This window comes from Diuraphis noxia, unplaced genomic scaffold, assembly GCF_037042655.1.
Source record: "Diuraphis noxia isolate RWA-SAM2 unplaced genomic scaffold, SU_Dnox_SAM2 contig0002, whole genome shotgun sequence".
In the NCBI taxonomy this organism is placed as follows: domain Eukaryota; kingdom Metazoa; phylum Arthropoda; class Insecta; order Hemiptera; family Aphididae; genus Diuraphis; species Diuraphis noxia.
The window spans coordinates 57,123,704-57,144,893 of NW_028301712.1; the positions used below are offsets into that span (position 1 = coordinate 57,123,704).

Here is a 21,190-nt window from a genome sequence, read left to right on the forward strand (position 1 = left end):
AAATAGATAATAATCATTTTAATATATACACTGACTCAAAAATGTTTATATAAAATACATAGTTATATACTTTTAAGTTATAATAGTATATTATGATGTGTAACAGCAGTAGCGTCATTTCGGGTTTTAATAGAGGGGCAAAGTTTTGACCAGGATCCAGGACAAATGGGTAGCTCAAAAGAAACGACAAGTTAGTAGCTACATTCGCAAGGATATGTTCGTTAATTTATTTTATGTTTTATAATATGTTTCTACTTCTTTTACCTTCATAAAATATTAATAATATAATCAGATTTCATAAAAATCCACGCATGCGTCTAGATATAAATAAATTCCAACTATTAATTAGTTATTTAACAATTAATCGTTATAACAATAATATTAATAGGTAGATGTAAATCACGAGTGCAGCGAGCGACTTTGTAGAACATAGTTTGTTGAAGTTTCAACACAGTGGCTTTTTGTACAAGTAAGACGGACACATAGTACTAAGATCCTAGGTACGCCACTGCGTAGGTATGCCTTTAAAATAAGTTATTACATACCTCAACTATTTCATCGAGTTTAACCCGGATTTTACTCGTAAATATTATACAATACTACATCAGTGAAGTATGCAATGAAATAAACCAAATTTAAGAGACCATCTGGGATAGGTCTATTCAATTTCTCGATGTTATTATTAAGTACAGGTTAGGTATACTACTAAACTGCATACTACACCGTGCAAAAAAATAATAATAAATGAGTCGCGGACTTCAAAATATAAACCTAGATACGAAGTTTTTGAGTTCCCGAAGTGTGAGTTTATAATTCGTATATATAGCGCAGTAGTGCCGTACGTAATTAGGAAGAAAAGCTTTTGTAGCTTTTTAATACTTTAAAAAGCATTCCAGATGAGCTCCATTTCTTGATATTAGCATAAGGTATACAGGATGGTTCATTTAAATGGGTACACTAATTATTTCTTAAAGTATTAACTTTTTTCGATTTTTTTTTTTTAACTTTTAGGCTTATGTTTTTTCTAAAACCGTATAATATTGATGAAACCACTATCAACTTTTGATTTCCAGATGGTGACATGTAATTAAAATATCATGAATTAATAAAAAAAAAAATTGTCATGAATTTAAGTGTTAATAGTTTTATTTTTCGTTGATTAGTCTGTGAGATACAGCTCCTCATAGCATTGGTGATTTTTACTATTTTTCCGATAATCGTAAAGACTAGTAGCTAGTAATAAATTCGATATCACTGAATCCATAAAGTAACAAAAGAAATCCAATCAGTCCAATTAGTCGATAATAAGTTAATAAACGATTAGAGTTCAAAGTACAATAGTAATTTTTAATTAATTGTTATAACTAATTTATTCTCAACATAGTAAAGAACACAACGAAATAAAATAAATCATTATTAGGTATAATATAATTGTATGCGTATAATAATTACATTTCATTTAAATATAGATTTTAGATTTTGAGAGTATCAATGACGATGTTCGTTTTATAATAATGAAGTGTACCTATATAGATATGAAAAAAAAGCTTCGAATTTGTTACAGATATATTTTGTATATATGATAATTATATGGCTCTTTATGACTATAAATAAAGATTAATCATATTACTTCATAATATATAGTCACTTAGCGGTCTTCTTAATTGGAAACTTTTAGGATTTTAGTATTTTTAGGATAGATCATTTTCTGGAATTTAATTCATGAGAATTTTGGTTGTTGTTGAATTATATTGTTGGTTAAATTTAATGAACAAAAAATTTGATTACCTAAGAATGCATTTTTTTTATTTCATTAACTTTAAAGTACAAGTACTTAATGTTGATGTCCAAAACTACAGTTTAGATTTATTTTCTATATTTTTCTCTTTGGCCGCTGTTCGGCCAATTTGAATAGAAACTATGTACATATATGTACATATTTAATTATATTATATTATTATAATATTATCTGATTTTTACGGTCGAATTTCCGCTGCCATCACCACGATCTCTGTTGAGGTGGTGCTTGCGTTTTCTTTTTTGTTATCCGTAATCTGTTTATGCCCGTCTATATAATACTATATATTATACTAATAATATAATGTAACTGCCTGCCTATTTATAATAATAGTATAAATATTGTGGTTACGGTCACACACATCGTTACGCACGATCTCTGCATCAACAAGTACTTCTTATACGCGAATCTAACCACAATAGTCGTCTAAACTCTAATGTCTATATTTAGTAACTGAAAGTCGATTGATAAGTCATGATTTTGTTTGGCTATAACTTTATAAGTATATTCACTTCATACGACCTTTTTTTGTTTCTTTTGGTACTGGGGTGCATGTGAGGTATATTTGCAGTTTTCGATCAAAGGACTTACATCTTAAAATAATTGTACAGCTCTATATTCTTCATTGTGATTTGTGACTTTTACACGTAACAAACAAATTATTAAATATTAGTTGATAATTATTGGTGTTTCCGAATCATGTACGAATACTTATTATAAAGAAATGATGAAGGTAAAATTTCGTGAGTAGTTTTCTCACGACAGAATCGAGTTGAGTGCGCAGTAACAAAGAACTGATTAGCATTAAATGCAATAGCAACATAATATTTAATATTCAGTATAAATTATTAGCTATATGTATATAGCAATATAAAAAAATAAAATGTAATGAAAATTCTTTATTCTTTTTCCCAACGTTCGTTTACATATATACTTATCAAGTAATAAACATATCTATTCACCATACTCTAATGTAATCTCAATGAGGAATACAATATCATAATAGATCAAATTTGGTTGTTATATACCTAAAAATATATGAAAATATTTTGAGTACTTATAACAATTTGAGTAATATGTTGAGTTAAGTCAAGTAATCGGTAGAAGTCAATTAAAATCAAGTAATTGCTATGAGTCAATCATTAAGTCAAAAATCGACTTTGCAAATACAAAACATTAAATATTAGGTACATATTAATACATAAATAAATCTTTTTAAGTCAATTACTCCCCAATGATTACTAATTTACAATGTTACTTAATAAATAATAGAACACATTATTATACTTACATTTAGTTTCAGCATAGCATGGCCAGGGCACCGTGGTCACGAGCGCTTGAGCTTTTCTTTTTAATTTATAAGCAGTGCCTCCACCAAGTGGGGCCTTAGGAGTGTCACATACACGAACACAACATTTTTATTTAAATCGTGTTTTTATTTTTATTTATTACAAACATATTTATTTAACTTTGAATTCTGACATTACACCAATTAGTTGGCTTACAAAATACAATTCTTTAACATTTTAGCTGGTGGTGAGTGGAAGGAAGAGGACCAACCTAACCTTAGAGATCTAGGCAATTTACATGCCAGGTTGGTATTGTGTACACTCGAGTTTAACTGACTTTAAGTGTATAATGTCTTGTAACTATTGAACATTTTATGTTCAGCAAACAGCTTGCATAAACAATACTTTGTTATATATTATGCGTGTATTGTATATAGTATTTATTATTGATCCACTTACTAACATTCTGATTACTTAATATAATAATATAATATGTAAGCTTTCATAGTATAATATAGAATATAAATCATGATTTGATACGACATTGGTAACAGATCGGGAAGTGGGTGACTCGGTAATGGTTATGTTCAATATTATCTTACCTATTTTTCGTACATAAATACGTGATTTATAATACGAAACGCAAAAGTACAAAATTACATTGATTATTATTACACAGCTACTATAATATTATCATTAGTAATAATAAAGTATACTAACTTACATAATTTATTACTTTTCGCTATAAATGTTTTAACCGCTATAACTTTTCGCGATTTTTATTTTCGTGATTTTCACACACATATATTTTTGTAATCGCAATATCGAAATTTGAACTGTTAATTTTCTGTAGTTATAAACATTTAAAATAATAAGTCTAATAAGTTACTTAAGTATCTAATTACCTAAGTAAAATATAATTTATTTATCTAAGTTAGTTATTATATAGCGTGTATTCACATAAAATTTTTAATTATTATTACTAATTATTTTTAATTCACATTAAAACAATAATTATTATTTACTAACCTTGAAATTTTAAATATCTTTTTGATGACTGAACTTTATGATTTTATCGAATTTATTTTTAAAAGAACCTAAACTTTTGTCTCGCTACGAAAAAAATTAAGTTAGCATTTTTTTAAATTAATATAAACGTATATTAACTTGATTTGTAGTTTGTATACAAATAAAAGCACTTAAATATTTCTAACAAACTTACAAGTAAACGTATAGCCACGTAGATTTTATAACTTAAATGGAATGCATATAACTACATTCAAATCATTTATTAGAAAGTTTCCTCATCTGTCGTATTAAAAATAATGTTTAAAAGTTACGCGTATTATATGTACCGCTTTGATACTCTTCAGTCTTCATCAATAATTCTAATGTTATTCAAATTATATTTTTAATTTCATTTTAGTGTTATATTTGAAGCTCGTTTGATTTTTAAAACAAATGTGCTACTAACTTAACTGACAAACGTGAGTCGTTAATATGCTGAATAGATAATAAGTGTTTAAAAAAAACCTTTATAATACATTATACATTTATATATTTTACAATAATAAGCCTACTGCGTATTTATACAACCAGTCAACCAAGCATTGGACCATTTGCCTCAATTATTATGAGCTAGGGCATTTGTCATCTGTGTTACTCGGATATAGATTTTTGTACCACTGGCTTACGCTGTAGGTATGTATCTATATGGTATGTAATAACAGACCGTACCTTATATACCCGTATAATAGCCGTATAGTTATGATATATTGATTCAAGAATTAATTTATACGCATAGGCTGCTTTTTTATTTTTTTGAAACATTTTATTCCTAAAAAAAAAACAAATGGATTCTTATATCTTTTAATAGAAATACTTAATTTTTTGTTACTAACATGTATTCGATTTATGTTCCGTACACCAATGGCGCCAAATCCCATTTCCGAGTCTTGTGGACACAATAGGTGCTCATATAGTTAATATGGGTGGATCATGTGAACAAAATAGGATTATGTGAATAGGTTTATTATATAGGTAATATAATATAATATAATATATTTATGTTTGGGCCTGTGTATTGGGGTTAACGATAGATAGAGAACGAAAAACATTTCACAAGACCAGTTTTAATTACCTACCTTTCATGGTGCACATTACTACAATAAGTATGCTTTATAATTACAACTGTACGCCTGTATACCTATAACTATTCAAGTTTTAACCAATTTAGTTTGTAAAGTTTTTATTTATATTTTAAGCAGATACTTATAAATTTCATTTTTCTGGAAATAATTTAAAAAAACAGACTACCATTGACATGTGCCGTGTCAGACCTCAGTATTTAGGTACAATAAGCCTCTTATAGAAGTGCAGCCTTGTAACTGACGATAATCTAATAAACAGGCGACGCTTTACAACAGTCTGAATGTTTTTTTCTAAACAAAACTTGTTCAGTATGAACTTTGCAAAGTTAACCTTTTATAATGAAATTTCACCTTGAAATAATACCTACATTATGGTTTTTTATTTTGTATATAGAATCTATATTCTATAGTAATCTAGTTGATTTATTTGGATAGAGGCACAAAGGACGTCGGCAATGCAGGTACCAAATATTATTATTATAATGAACTCCGACAATAATAGTGCAGTTATTGTGTAATTTTAAATGTTTTTGTCATCAGTATCCTGCAGTTTATTGTGTATAGTTTTATCATCAGCTTTAAAAAAATACGTAGTTATATTTAAATATTTTATTTTATTTATAAAATGCATTGTTCTTGTGTGTATGATTAATTAATTCAAGCGACCATCGTTTATACCAGTACTATTTAACTTTCTAGGTAATTGTAAACAAATAATGCAATTATTCTGATGAACTCAGATTATTACTTACTTCTGCAAAATCAATGAATATCCTGCAGTGTCATGTCATACGTCGACGTACTTCAGAGTTGTGAGTATACAGTATTTTAAAACACATTTAAATCATTAATTGTGTACATTAAAAATATATATATATTATTCAGTGTTTAAGTGGGTACACTAATTATCTCGAAAGTATTAGCTTTATTTTATTTTATTTTTTTAAACTTTTAGGTTTATGTTTTTCTAAAATCGTGAGGTGTTATAGTAACGGCATTGTTTATAGTATTTCTTCATTTGTAAAATCTATGAGCAATAACTGATAAATTCGATACCGTCAGACAAGGTAACAATATTAATGACTTTTGTACTGTGTACCTGATTAATTTAATGTCCTATTAACCTAGTGTCTTAGTCGATAAGTTAATAAATGATTAAGGTTCAAAATACAACATTAATCTTTAATTAATTGTTCCTTATTTTGTTACTTTGGATTCAACGATATCGAATTTATCACTAGCTCCTGGTTTTTACAACTATTGGAAAAATAATAAAAATCACCAATACCTTTAGGAGCTGTATTTCGCAAACCAATCAACGAAAAATAAAAATGTTGACACGTAAATTCATAAAAAAAAAAATGGTTTTATTAATTCATGATATTTTTATTATATGTTACCATTTGAAAATCAAAAGTTGAAAGGGTTTCAACAGTAAATATAAGGGTGAAAAAATTTTCTAAAATAAAAGGGTTTTAGAAAAAAACACCTAACCTAAAAGTTAAAAAAAAAAATTAATACTTTTAATTTTTCATTTTTCAAGATAACTAGTGTACCCATTTAAATGGATCACCATGTGCCCTGCATACTATTTATTTTTGCTATATCTATTTACGGTGTAATTATAAAATATAAAATCTTTACAATAAATAATTTTTCTATTTGAATTATGGATCACGTGATTTCAATGTTTGAAATATTATTAATTAAATATACAATTTATTTAAAACTCTTAAACTCTTTACAAAATTATAAATAAAGCGAAATACATAATTGAGTTCGTAGGACTGACTATGAAACACGATATACAATATGATAATATTCTAATAAATTGAGTTCTTTAAATTATAATCAAATATTATAATATGTGAAACTGTAAAGTAATAAATTACATCTAGACTCATCGAATATTGTTCACATATAATACATAAACATATTATTAATACCACAAGTAGATTTTATACAACGATACAACTATACAATCCTATTTTTATAACTTAGAACAAATTAAAAAGTTGATCAAATTATAAGTTTTTAATGTTTTTATTAATATAAAAGTTATTTGTAATTACTAACTATAACTGAAAGACATTAAAAACATATATTCGAATAATTTCTTTAATATTTTATAGATATATATTATATACCTATGCACTGTATATAATAATTCTGACGTGGACATGACGTGGTTAAATACCATAATATTTATAAATTTAAATTTGAGTTTAGACACAACACATTTCAAAACAACTGCGAATTGAATTTTTAAGTAAATAATTACCTGCCTTACGTTTCGTTCTTTTTGTTCATTATGTTTAAATCATTTAAGATCTTAGACATTTAAATTACTTCTATTATAGCAGTACTAAAAGTATTAAAACTTAAAAGACACCCTTTCGAGTAATGACTCACTACTAGTAGGAATAATATTTCATATTTATTCAACTTTAAAACGTTTCAAGGTTTCAACTGTTTCAAGTGGTTTGCAAGTTAGTGATATAACTGATATAGTGATATAAGTTGTATACTCGTATCTTTTTCTCAATAATAGCATTATACGCCAGATGGCTGATATAGATACCTACTTATATATAGGTATATAAACTATATAAACATATAAAATTATGTTGTTTACAAATATTTATTTTTAATATAGGTAGACATAGAATTTTTAATGAACCCCTACCAATCATCGTTGAAAATATATGTGTACGCCATCGCTACTATACTATTATATACATTGTACATATTACCCTGGTTTGACAACATAATTTGATGTATTCTGCATAGGTACGTCTATATGTATATAATATCAGAAATCAGCTGTTACTAAAAATTAGAATTTAGAACACAAAAAAAATGATCGCCATCCAGTCATTAAATTTAAATAATTAAGGTTCATCAAAACGAAACCATGCCATGAGAATTTTGGTAGTTTGCATAAATAAAACAACGCTGCCTAGTGTCGTAAGATGAATGGCGATAGTTACTTACATTTTCTATTGTAATTTAATATTTGTATGAATATTATAATTATGTATAAAGCTAATTTGAATTTTGAACGTAAACATATTCATGGGACTACATTATCAGGAGATGCGTTTTTTTTTTTAATAATAATTTTAAAACACTTGTGTGCCGAAATTGACTTTTAATGTTTTATTCATAACTATTATACGTTCCCACTTCCACTTATATTTTGATATAAGAAGTGCAGCAGCTTTCAATTTTCTTATATGTATAATATGTATGTTAGAAACCTGTACGTATAGAGTACGTATTGATATATATATATATTTTAGTTTTAAATTTTATATTCAAGAAGAGAATGTTTTTCTCGTACTCTCAATAATGTACAAAGTATAGATTAAGCTTCATAAGTTAATTATTATGGACTCTATAATGATACATAAGGACATAGATATTTATTATTTTATTAACACCGTTTTAAATTTTAATATTTGAAACTAGGTAATGAAGTTGAGAGTAGTACTTATACCCACATCGAACATAGTTATACTGGGGGGGGGGGTTCTTGGCCAGATCCCCGTAATACATTTCACCGTCACCGTTTCCCCGTTAAAAGAAGGATATAAGATATAACAAATAACGAAAATATAACACAATTTATTTTAATTTCTTGCTGTATAATATGCTTATATATCTTATAATTGCACCCTAGCACCCTGTACACGGACAAATCAACTTATATATATATATATGTTTAATTAAACATATACGTTTAAAGATATACGTTATCGATGTACAATACCTATACATTATCCTAAAATGGATCGGGTAATAAAACTAACAAATTGAAATTGAAATAGTTTAACGATCCCTCGATAATAACTGTCGCGTCGTTATATTTTTGTTATTCGCCGTTACGCCGTCATCACATTCATAATAGTTGCATAAGATTTTTTCAGTTAACCTATTATTTTTTTACTCACTATTTTAAAATGACTTACGAAAAAAGTATGTGCGGAATATATTTTTGAAAATGACTATTTACGAAAAATGAAAAAACTACATATTGGAAATGCATCAAATTCAAATATAATATGTACAAGTGTCGTGGACGGGCACTTACGGTAAATGATGAAGTTGTTCTGCATAAAAACACTCACAACCAAACACCCTGCAACATAACAGAAATTAGTACTAAAACTATTATTAACGAGTTGAAAAGGATAGCATCCAGTCAAGTAACTTCAACTCCTCATCAAATAGTTGCTAATATTATATCTACTATATTATCATCTCAAGCAATGTCTGGCGCTTTACCTTCCAAAGACTAAGGCGTTGTAAAAATGCACCTCCGTAAATCCGTTAATGTTATCAGAAATATCTATTATTAAGCCGTATACACTTACATTAAACAATAAAACCTTCCTCCTCTATGATAGTGGTTCTGATAATGTTAATCGAATATTATTGTTTTCAACTGAACAAAATTTTAAAATATTAATTTCCGACCAGTGTCATTGGTTTATTTATGGTATATTTAACTAATCTAAGTAGTATTTTCGAATTATTTTATGTGCCTCTAATACGAATACCAGTAGCATTAATTTTTATTATTATAATTATTACTCATAATTTACAAATATAAGGTATTGATTTTTGTTTTTGTTATCAAATATTTTATCATGTGAAATTGTACTATTGTTCTATATGATTGTACTGTAGTGTATTTGATGGGGAAGTGACCCGATACCTTACTTGGGTGACACTTCTCTATATCCTCCAGAGCCCTGGTGCCTTATTGTTTAAATATTATTCTATGTAGATTACAGACTGTAGTTAAGTTAATCATTTACTTTATTATAATATTTTTAAACACATTTTTCATAAAATGTTATTATCGTCAACATAAAATTGAGTCGTTTGAAAGTCGGGAATCAACACTGCATTATACTAGGGACTATGTGAGATAAGAAATGTAGAATATTAAAATTATCTAAGTATATTTGTAGTACGGCAGGGGCGTAATTAAGGGGGGATGAGGGGGATATATCCCCCCAGAGCCTATATAATGTGTATATTTATATATTAATTTTAAGCTTATGGAATTATATGTTTTATCGTGCTGACATCACGACGAAATATATTAAATATAATTAATATCAAGAAATCTATAAATTATTATTTAATTTAAAAGTAAATTTTAATTCTAATATATTCAAAATCTACATTTTGAAGAAATTATTATAATATTGTATAGGTACTAAATTGTGTAGAATTTTAAAGCACATTTATTAATACATTTTGTGTACATATATATTAGTTTAAGAATTTTTGATGAAATAGTTTTCCCAGATATTGCACTTGAAAATCTAAGTATTTTGTGTGGAAAAAAATGTTTATCCCCCCCTAAGACAAATTCCTAATTACGCCACTGTAGTACGGAGACAATATTAATATAATATGATATTGACCGATTCCTGTAAAAAAATCACCCTGTTAAGACCTATAGGCTATAGTGATGAATACGCACGTACAGTCTGCTAGTATTGTTATAAACTAACAATTCAAACATATTATACTATATTATAATATGGCTATCACGGACTAAGATAGTACTTAGTCCGTGATGGCTATGTAGCTGGTACGTGCGATTCGCGGTGAAAAACAAAACAAAATCAAATCGCGTACAATGCACTTCCGGCGCTCGCGGCGGCGCAATGGCATCACTGTAATGCGTTCCGCGCCAACAATTTTTGTGATGTGCATCGCGGGTGGTGGGTGGTGGGGGTGTGCGAGGTCGTACATCACTCGTTGTAGTTAATAGAGAAATACGCACACGGCGGCGCGCGCACACACGCACAGTCAGACCAGCCGCGGTGGCCAGGTGATTTTTGTTTACAATGTCCTCTTTAAACCTCCTGTTGATACAATAATATTAAACATGCGGGACCGTCACAGTCGTCACACACACATACGCGCTAACAGTTTCATTTATAGTAATAATAATAATAATAATATCGTGGGTAATCACTTATCTGTGTTCGTCTGATGATAATATAATATTTGAAATTAAATATTTTATAATATTCTAGTAAATCGTAATATTCGTAATACCATAAGTGTTTTCGTTGTTTGTGAGTTGTGACACTTGTGATAACTGATACGTCTCCGCTTCTTTGGCCCCCAGCTATAGATTACTAATAACAACAGACACCAGTATCTGAGTACTTGTTAAAATATTTATATTATATATTTTAATGTATCGTTAATGTCTTTACTGTCAATGGTCATCGTCGTTTGTAGTCGTCATTGTATTCCGCTGGTCCTCGTAGCATACGCTGTTCCGTCGTACTAAATGATTATCGTTTCTTACAGCGGATACTCTAATGGACTATTACAGGATGTGTCAACGGTTTGGCTTGAGCTCAGTGCCCAGTCCTGACGGCCGATTCACTATTGATGAGCTTATCGGCGAAGGCACCTACGGCGAAGTGTTCCGAGCTAAAGACACAACTACTGGTAATTATTGACCTAAGCCAATAAATAGTTGAGGAAAGCGTTAACCTGAATTTTAGGCAATATTCATAGTGTTAAATTCATATTTATACTAATAGACCTCACCCCAGAGCTCACACATTTGTATGACATTTTAGGCCTTGCTCCACCTAGAGACATATTAATTATTAAATTACTAAATCTAAATCAAGATTAAAAGTTACTGTTTTATAAATATAATAAATTGTTACAAACAGTTTTTGCTCATTGTATTTCCTCTTTTTTGTACCTACGATAGATTTTAGATGCATAATGATATGCAAAGTATTCTGTTTAAGTCTCATCATATAATATAATAGGTATCTAGACTCAATACTAAGTGGGTAACACAGAACAATTATTCTAATGTTAATTTTTTTATAACATGCCTACCTATCTGCTATCTATTTAAAAAAAAAATTGCATTCTATTTAATAACAATAGATAAAATAATGGTCTTCAATATTTCTAAGTTCTGGAGTTGGTCAAACATCCCCATCAACCATATCTGCCAAGTATGCACACTGCACACCTATAGGGTATAGTATTTATACAATACCATAGAGTGTATGTAATTTAATCTTATTTTACGCTTTTGCTTAGATACAATGTCATATTTAGAAATGATTATGTAGATACTAAATTGATTTTTTTATTGTTATAGGAGAATTCGTTGCCATTAAAATATTAGAAGATATTACGGGCAACGAAGAAGAAATTGAAGATGAATACTTAGCATTGAGAGACCTCAGTCTGCATCCAAACATTCCTTCATTTCATGGAATCTACTTTGTGAAAGGTTCTAAACAACTCAATGACCAACTATGGTTTGTTATGGAAGTAAGTCTTATTTTGAGTATATACTTGTTTTTAGTTACATTTTACCATAAAAATTTACCTATAAGATACTTTAGTTTGAAAAGTGTAGATAAGCTTTTACATAGATAAAATAAATATAAAATTATGAAAGTACCAACTTCATTATTAATTTAAAATAGGTATACCTACATTTTTATTTTTTACCTACCTAACTAACAAATGTAGTTTTTATAAACCGAAGTACAAATCTATAATTAGTAAAACAATTATATTATGTTTGGCAGTTTGACTGATTACTAAAATAATGTGTTGATATGTGAAATAATAATAAGGATTTAATTTGGAATATAAAATAACCTTCTACTATATGCCTATGGTATAATCGAGGGTACGATTGATATGTATATTAGGAAAATTCTAGTTTTTGTTTGATTAGCACATCCCCATTATTTTTGATACCATCTCTCTACTCATAATTCTCCACATAAGATTGATTGTAATTATCATTATAATATGGAAATGAAGAACTAAGATAGATACAGTATATGGGCATATGGGCAGTGTATCACAAAGTTGTTAACATATTGGCATAATAGCATGTATATGCCTATAATTAATATAATTTTAAATATATAATGAATAAACTATTATATTATTAGGTTTTATTGAATTTATGAATAAATTAGGTTAATGTACCTAATTAAATCATAATTTGTTTAGTCCTTAATTACATACATATTCTATACTAATAAATATAAATAGCAAATTTTAATATTTTAAAATATTTCAGTTAATATTAAAATTAATTTAAATTTCATCAAATTAAAATATAAGAATATTCCAGGAATGTTATTTACTAGATAAGTTCAGTAATACAAAGAGATGTTTCAAATAATATGTGTTCTTTTTTGACTTTATATACAAAGATTATAATATAAACTTAATGTTACATTAAAAATAGCATTCTCTTATTTCAGTTTAGTGATTAATAAGTAAATTGACAGTTAATTTTAATGATCTTATATGTAAATGTAATGATCCAAAGATTGTCACTGGTTTTTGAATTGAATTAATTTATCATTTTAAAAACAACACATTAGATATTTAGATGTATCTATTTCAACATATACTGTAGGTAAATATAATCTAAGACTTATGGGCCTCCATTTGGTGATCCCCGTACTAAACATTTTTGATTTAAAAATATGGTAATATGTGCTTAAATGTAACAAATTTAATTAATTAAGTTTCTTTTATATTATTTCCAAAATCGATTATATTAGTTTTAAACTTGATTTTAGCTATGTCAAGGAGGATCGGTGACCGATTTGGTACATGGACTAAAAGCCCAAGGAAAACAATTAACCGAAGATCAAATTGCATATATTTTACATGAAACATTACAGGTAAATTTGTTTGATGCAAAATAATTTTCATAGTTAATCTACTAGTTAGATATTATCTAATTTTTATTATATATCATAAAGTTATTGATTATATTTATTTTGTTTCATAAGGCTTTAGCATTCTTACATCGTAATCACTGTATGCATCGTGATGTAAAAGGACATAATATTCTTTTAACTGAAGATGGACAAGTGAAATTAGTCGACTTTGGAGTTTCTTCACATTTAGGAGCTACAATGGGACGGCGTGATACATCAGTAGGAACACCTTATTGGATGGCACCAGAGGTTAGTAATATCCAAATAAAAATTGTTAGTTGTGTCTTAAAATTATAAATGTTTGCACTACTTTGCAGCTCTATGTTATAAGTTTGGAACTCGTGTTGTATGTTATCTACATAAAAATGTATCAACCACCCACTTCTCTTAAGTTTGATTTGGTTTGACAGCAAAATATTTTAACGTTATGTCATACTATAAATGTTACTATATTCCATTCAAAATAGGAATGGTGTCGACAGTCAACTTTTGGCCAGAGACGTAGCTCATTCCAAAGTGCTGACCTTGTGTGTCAACTCGTCTGAGACGCGTTTGACAACTCATCTGTACCTTTGCGGATGAAAACTAGTTGCTGCCAACTACCATTATTATTTTGAATAGAGTATACAATTGATGGCATTATTTTATCTCACATTTTCTATTAGATAAAAAAACAGTAAAACTATTATATTTTTAATTTAAAAAAAATAAAAATGGTATGTTATGACTTTATGAGAATTTATTTTGGTAATGTCAACTGATAAGTTTTGATACTAAAAATAAAATAACTTGATGTGAACTGTTGAATATAAATTTATTATAAAAGACATTTTTCAATATTTTTACTATAAAACAAGTTTAACTTTTGTAAAATCTATTTATTACTTTTAGAGGTCAAATGTGAAAAAATGTTCAGTGTACTTCAAAATACCCTGGAAAAACCAAACTGAAATTTTTGAAAAACCAGTTTTGTACAAAAAAGATTTTGGTGTAGATCAATTAACTAAAAATTTGCAATTTTCATGAAATTTTTATATTAATATTTCTTATATATTATAAATTAAGAGTATTAACTTTTTTTGAGCCATTTATTGATGTACACATTCACAATATCTTAAAGTTACAAAATACATGAAGCGCTCTTAGCATTTCTATTCTTATCCCCCCCCCCACACAAAAAAAAAACCAGTCCAATACACATAAAAGATAAAAGTATTTGCTTTTTACTCATTCAAATTTTTAATCTACAAAAATAAATAAAAAAATTATTTACATATTGATATGTGTTAACAAGATATAAAGTAACAAAATGTATCAGAGAGATTAGATGTGTTCAAATTTAATTTTAGTATAGAATTTTAAAATATGATACTTTCCTCTTATCCTGTTTATGGATGATTCTTTTAAGGGTGAACACTAATTTTCTCGAAAAGTAAGAATTAATATTTATGGTAATTTTTTATAAAATTCAATGTAATTTATTAAAAAATATATTTTTTTAACTTTTTATATTATCATTTTAAAATTTTTTTTTGACCGATACATTGCAAATTTTTTATTTCATATTTTGCAACAGAATAATTGTCCAATAATTTTAAAATATAAAAATTAAATTTCGAACAATCAGTTAATTAATTATAACTTATATTATAAAATAATTAAAATATATTTGTTTCATATTATATATAAACAATAAATTTTAATTTGAAAATTATTGAAGTAGAGTTGCTCAAATAGTTTTTTTAAAAGGATTATGACGCTGATAAGTAATTATTTAATATAGTAGGCCTTTTAGTTTTCTGTGTGTTTCACCGTTTAAAATACTGAACATACAATATGTTAAACATAATTTTATTTTTATTTAATTATTTAATTTAAAAATGTTTCAGCATATTACATGCTATCACAAGTTTGATTAACTTTTCTAATTACAAATAACAATGTGTTTGTGATATTGTTATAATTATATCTTCTTCTTCTTTTCTTTTACCTTCTCTCCCAACTATTTGACACCAGTCCATTCTCATATCACACTATATAATTTCAAACCATCTCTTTTTTGGTCTTCATCTTTTTCCATTCGCACTCTTGTTCTTTGTCACCGTCACAGTTTTATCTCTTCTTAAAACATGTCCTAGCCTCAACCTATTCTCATGAAATTTGTCAATTATTGGAGCCACTCCTATACTACCTCTAATAAAATAATTTCTTATTCTGTCCTCTATTGTCACTCCACTCATCCACCTTAAAATTCTTATCTCTGCAACACTCATTTTCCTCTCCATTGTTTTTTGTATATTCTAAAATTCTGATCTTGCATCATGTCCGGCCTTAAAACTGTTTTATAAAATTTATCTTTTATCTATTGAGATTCTTCTATCGCATAAAACACCTAATACTTCTCTCCACTTCTATCCACTTGTTAGGATAAGTGTCTGTCAATACAACTGACTGCTGCTTAAGAACAGTCTCGTCTTGAACATATTATAGGTTCATCTATATCTTATATACATACTATAAAAACTAACGATAAACTAAAATTAATCAATGTGGAATATTTTTACTTCAAGACAAGTATTTTACAAGGTTTATGTGTATGTCATGCAGATCCCATCAAAACTAGGGTCTACTAGAAAACAAGGTATATTAAGGTATATTAGACATTTTTAGTTATACCTTATAGTAACTAAATAATGACTGACCATGATGGTTAATAATAATTTTATTTCTAAAATGTGGGAAAAATATTTCTTAATCAAATAAGTTATTTCAAACATCTCATTACTTCATAAATATGCTGTGTATTTGAAATATGTAAGGTTGAACATTTTAAGTTTACAAATTTAATATGTATTAGTTATATTTAATGGTTATTAAAGTATGAGAGCTTAACGCTGGTGATTTTTAAAGATACATTTGAGATTATACTAACTCTAAGAAAAGTGTTCTTTTGAATGTTTCTCAAGGAAGGCACTTATTACCTTTATTATCTACTTAGTTTAAGTCTGATACTCCTGAGCCCTGACAGTAGATTCCTTATGAATTATGATGAAGATAATTTAAAATGTTTTCATAAATTCAATATTATAACTGACTTTGACTACTGGAGAAGATGGATACTCTTGTTCTTTAGTTTACAGTTGATAATTATAAGCCCATGTTTTTCACAATAGGCGCTTTTATCTTATTAAGTATATATTATATATATATTATATATATATATTTATATTTAGTCATTAAAAACGCCTAGGTTTTAATTTCTGTCGGGATCTTATCTTCTCATATCAGAAATAATATACCGTAGAATGTTTTGTAATTTTAAAATATTCAAGCTGTCTGCTTCACTTCATACTGTGTGCTGTACTCTGGTTCGGCTTTTACTGAAACACATGTCAGTTAATTGTGGTCCTTTTACGGCAACTTATTCCAAGTGGGTTCAGAGGCATTTTTTAATCATCTTTAGTTTGTACATATTTAAAAAATTAAATGCAAAGAGTGTTTATGCAAGAGTTGGTAGATACTTCTTTTCATTCAAAGTTTGATCATTCCTCTTAATCAGGTTTTTTTTTTTTTTTAGTTAAAGGAAAAGGCTTCAACAACATAGGTTATTAGCCTGGATTTATTTTTGTTGTTCATTTTTATGATACTAATTATTATTCATTATGATAAGAATAATCCAATTGATCGTTTGGTGTGTTTGGAATATAAGTCCCTTACATTCAGTGCTGTAGTGGAGGGTATACGACGGTATACGCCGTATACTTTCTGGTTATTTCTTATAAACTCCGTATACCTGCTGATTATGGTCATATACTCTCTGTTGTAATGAAATTACCAAATAATATAAATATAAAAGTCATTAGATTATTATTAATATTGAAAAGAAACAATTTAACAAAATCGGAATCCAGACAACATTTATGGAATATTTTTCAATAAATTTATTTAGAAAAAAATGTTTAGTTTTAATTTTAATTTTCACAATTAATGTATGTGTGTTGTGTTATTTACCCTCTACCAAAGTATTCAATCAGATTAAAATTAAAATAAAAAATTTTATTTTTAATTTTAATTTGTACAATTAATTTAATATGTGTATTGTGTTATTTACCTTCTACTAAAGTAATACCTAATGATAGTATGAATGTTTAATATTATAACTCATAGTATACCCTCTGCTTGTTTTAGGACTACAGCACTGCTTACATTATTCAGTTTGTAATTTATAATTATTAAAATTTGTCTTTAATGTACAATACATTTTGTTTGTTTGTTGATTGTGTATAATTATTGTATTACTTTCATGTGTATAGTGTATACTATTCAGTTAAATTGTTCCATAAATCATAAATGTATATGTATTTTGTGATAAATTGTACTATTGGGTATAATATCCATTTAAATAATAAAAGCTAAGTAAAAAATTAATATTATAAAGCTGTTTTAATACATTTGTAAACATTTTGACTAAGGATGAAATGTTACTAATTTGTTTTCTGATAAATTTCGGATGATTATTATAATGATCACAAATAAACTTATATTCAAGATAAAATATACATTTTCGACTACTTAAATGCCAATCAGGCACAGTGCTAGAATTTTGTTCCCCAGAGTATGGACTGGAGTAGATACGTTTTGTATTTGAACTAAGGATTTTTCAAAACTATCTATGATTACTAATAAATTACTCAAATATATAATATAATTAAATTGAACATAACATTACTATTATAGTAGTGCACATTTAGATCTGGACTAGTGACACAACTAGGGCTAAAATGTTGGGGTGGGGGTGCTATAGCTCCCATCTGATATTATATGAAAAGTAATCCTCCACAAGATCACAACCACTTATTTATTCACTTAAAAAAAGCGGGTAAGTCGTGGATGTAGCTCTGCTGTACAATAGGTTACAAGTGGGTTACTGTAATGGTTGGAATTAAATTTGAATCCAATGATATATCATTGTATACGATATATCATATATGTCTAGAATATATTATAGATTATTAAAAATTTTCAAATCTTAGATTTAAAAAGAAATTTTTTTATGAATTTCTAGTTTAAAATAATTTGCTTATTTTCGTGATTTTTACACATGTTGTCAAAATTCAAACTTTGAATGCTTGTAAAAAAAAATTGTGCCAATATATTTCTTTTATTTTTCACCTGATATTGTAAAAATATGTTAGGAGCCTTATACAAAATTTTAAAATTTTTGAAAATTGCATGGTGGATAGAATATACTTATATAAAACATTTGGAAACTGTTGGAAAATGTTTTCTTTTGACCTCTATTATGCACCAAGGATATTCACTTTTACATCGGAAACCACCCCCAAAGTTTGAAATTGAAGCATTATTTCAACTAGTTATGCTGTACACAGACACACATCATTGTAAAATCAATACATTCATCACTTCGTTCAGAATCTAAAATATATAATTTTTCAGACTAATCATATAGTGTATATATATTAATGTTCAATGCGTATTCTGTAAAATTGCGCATGATAATCGTACCAACATATACTAACATTAATCGTTTCCACACTCGCATGTGTTGTTTCCGTCTTACAAGTGCATATAACATTGTAAATTTTACGCTCAGTTGTTATAATTTAGCTCCGTTAGTTTAAAATTAAGTGTGAATTGACGAATTGACCTCTAATAAAAATTAAGGATAACAATATTATCTAAGTTATCCCAGAAGCTTTTAATTATATTTTAATTTTAAAGTGAGTTATGAGTATTTTAAGATATAATAAAAAGCCTCTATGATAACCTAGATAATAATGTAACCCCTTTAATTTTTATAAGAGGTTAATTCACTATAAATGAATAATTTTTTATCGCAGAACTAGCTGGACAATTTTGGAGAAAGTTAGAATCCTTGCTGATCCTCCCTCCTTATAGTGCTGTGCGTGATGCCAAGTATAATTAAATATAAACCCTGGAAATCAAATTATGATTACTTTATATACCTACTTAAGTATAAAATTTAAATTCGATGTAAAAATAAGATTATAACGTTTTATTTTCTTTGTTTTCATCTAAATCCAATTGCCAGTGATAGTAATACGTGGATACGCCTATGTATAAAGTACCTATTCTAAAAATTACATATTAATCAACAATTAAATTTTGGATACTGCTGATGATACTTTGAATACGTTTAAATTACTAAATTTCCAATAGCTATTTAAAAAATAAACTAATCCATAACAGTGATATAATTATTGCTGTGTGCGTAATATTATTTGGTTTTTAGTTTGCGCATGTTTATTTTATGCTGTCTAAATGATTAACTAAAGCTTATGTGTAATAAATGCATGTATATATATATATACATATATATTTTCTATAAATTAACAGCTGACCTGTATTTTATTTTAGTACACATAGGTACGCTAAGTTATTGTAAAATGACTATTAACGGAAGTGTTCTGCACGTCTGCTCTTTATTATTTACCTACATTACTGTAAATTCGTATTGTAGTTGTATTTTTTTACTCAATTAATAGGCCACTATTTTATCAACATGTTAAAACTTAATTAATTTGCCAGTTGCTACTTACAAAAATCATGTTATTTATTCCTCCTGTTAAAAATATAGCGTTTAAAATACCTTAATTTCTATATTTTTCATATTGACTCACCGGAAACGATAAATATTAATGACTTACGTTTAGATTTTATGAAGTCATGGTTTTGTTATACTATAGAACTGACTTAAAGTTTATATTTAAGTATTTCTATTCTTAATTTACGTTTATTAATTAAAATACCAACACTATATTTTGCATAACGCCAAATAATTTATTTTTATTATTTTTATAATATTTTAATATATATATATATATAGGTGCTTTGATTGTATATGATGTTTCCAAGTAATTGTTAAGTATTTTTCAATTATACATAATAATATAACAGTTAGGTATCTATTTTAATGTTACACATGATACCATTTACTATGCCCTACATGATAATGTCATATCAAAATAAAAGTCAAGTTGTAGGTAAATTCATAAATAAGGGTTAACGGTTGAATTTAAAAAAATCGTTATCCTGTACGTACGTATTTCATCAAATAATTATGTGCAAACTATTGCTGCTATTTTAAAGAATCCTACTCATTCTAAAAAGAATTAATTTTAATTATACTTGAGGATTGTATTG

General features: G+C 27.2%; 1 protein-coding gene across 2 annotated transcripts in view; it reads left to right on the forward strand.

Annotated features, from left to right (window-relative positions):
* The first annotated feature begins 6,006 nt into the window (after nt 1–6,006).
* Nucleotides 6,007–21,190, forward strand: part of LOC107173701 (myosin-IIIb-like) — a 40,545-nt gene continuing 25,361 nt past the window's right edge. For both annotated transcript variants that reach the window (XM_089221467.1, XM_089221468.1), the window contains exons 1-5: nt 6,007–6,049; nt 11,583–11,726; nt 12,406–12,581; nt 13,862–13,966; nt 14,078–14,254. In XM_089221467.1, the coding sequence (XP_089077593.1) occupies nt 6,022–6,049; nt 11,583–11,726; nt 12,406–12,581; nt 13,862–13,966; nt 14,078–14,254 (630 nt within the window). In that variant the 5' untranslated portion in view covers nt 6,007–6,021. The remainder of the gene's footprint in view (nt 6,050–11,582; nt 11,727–12,405; nt 12,582–13,861; nt 13,967–14,077; nt 14,255–21,190) is intronic.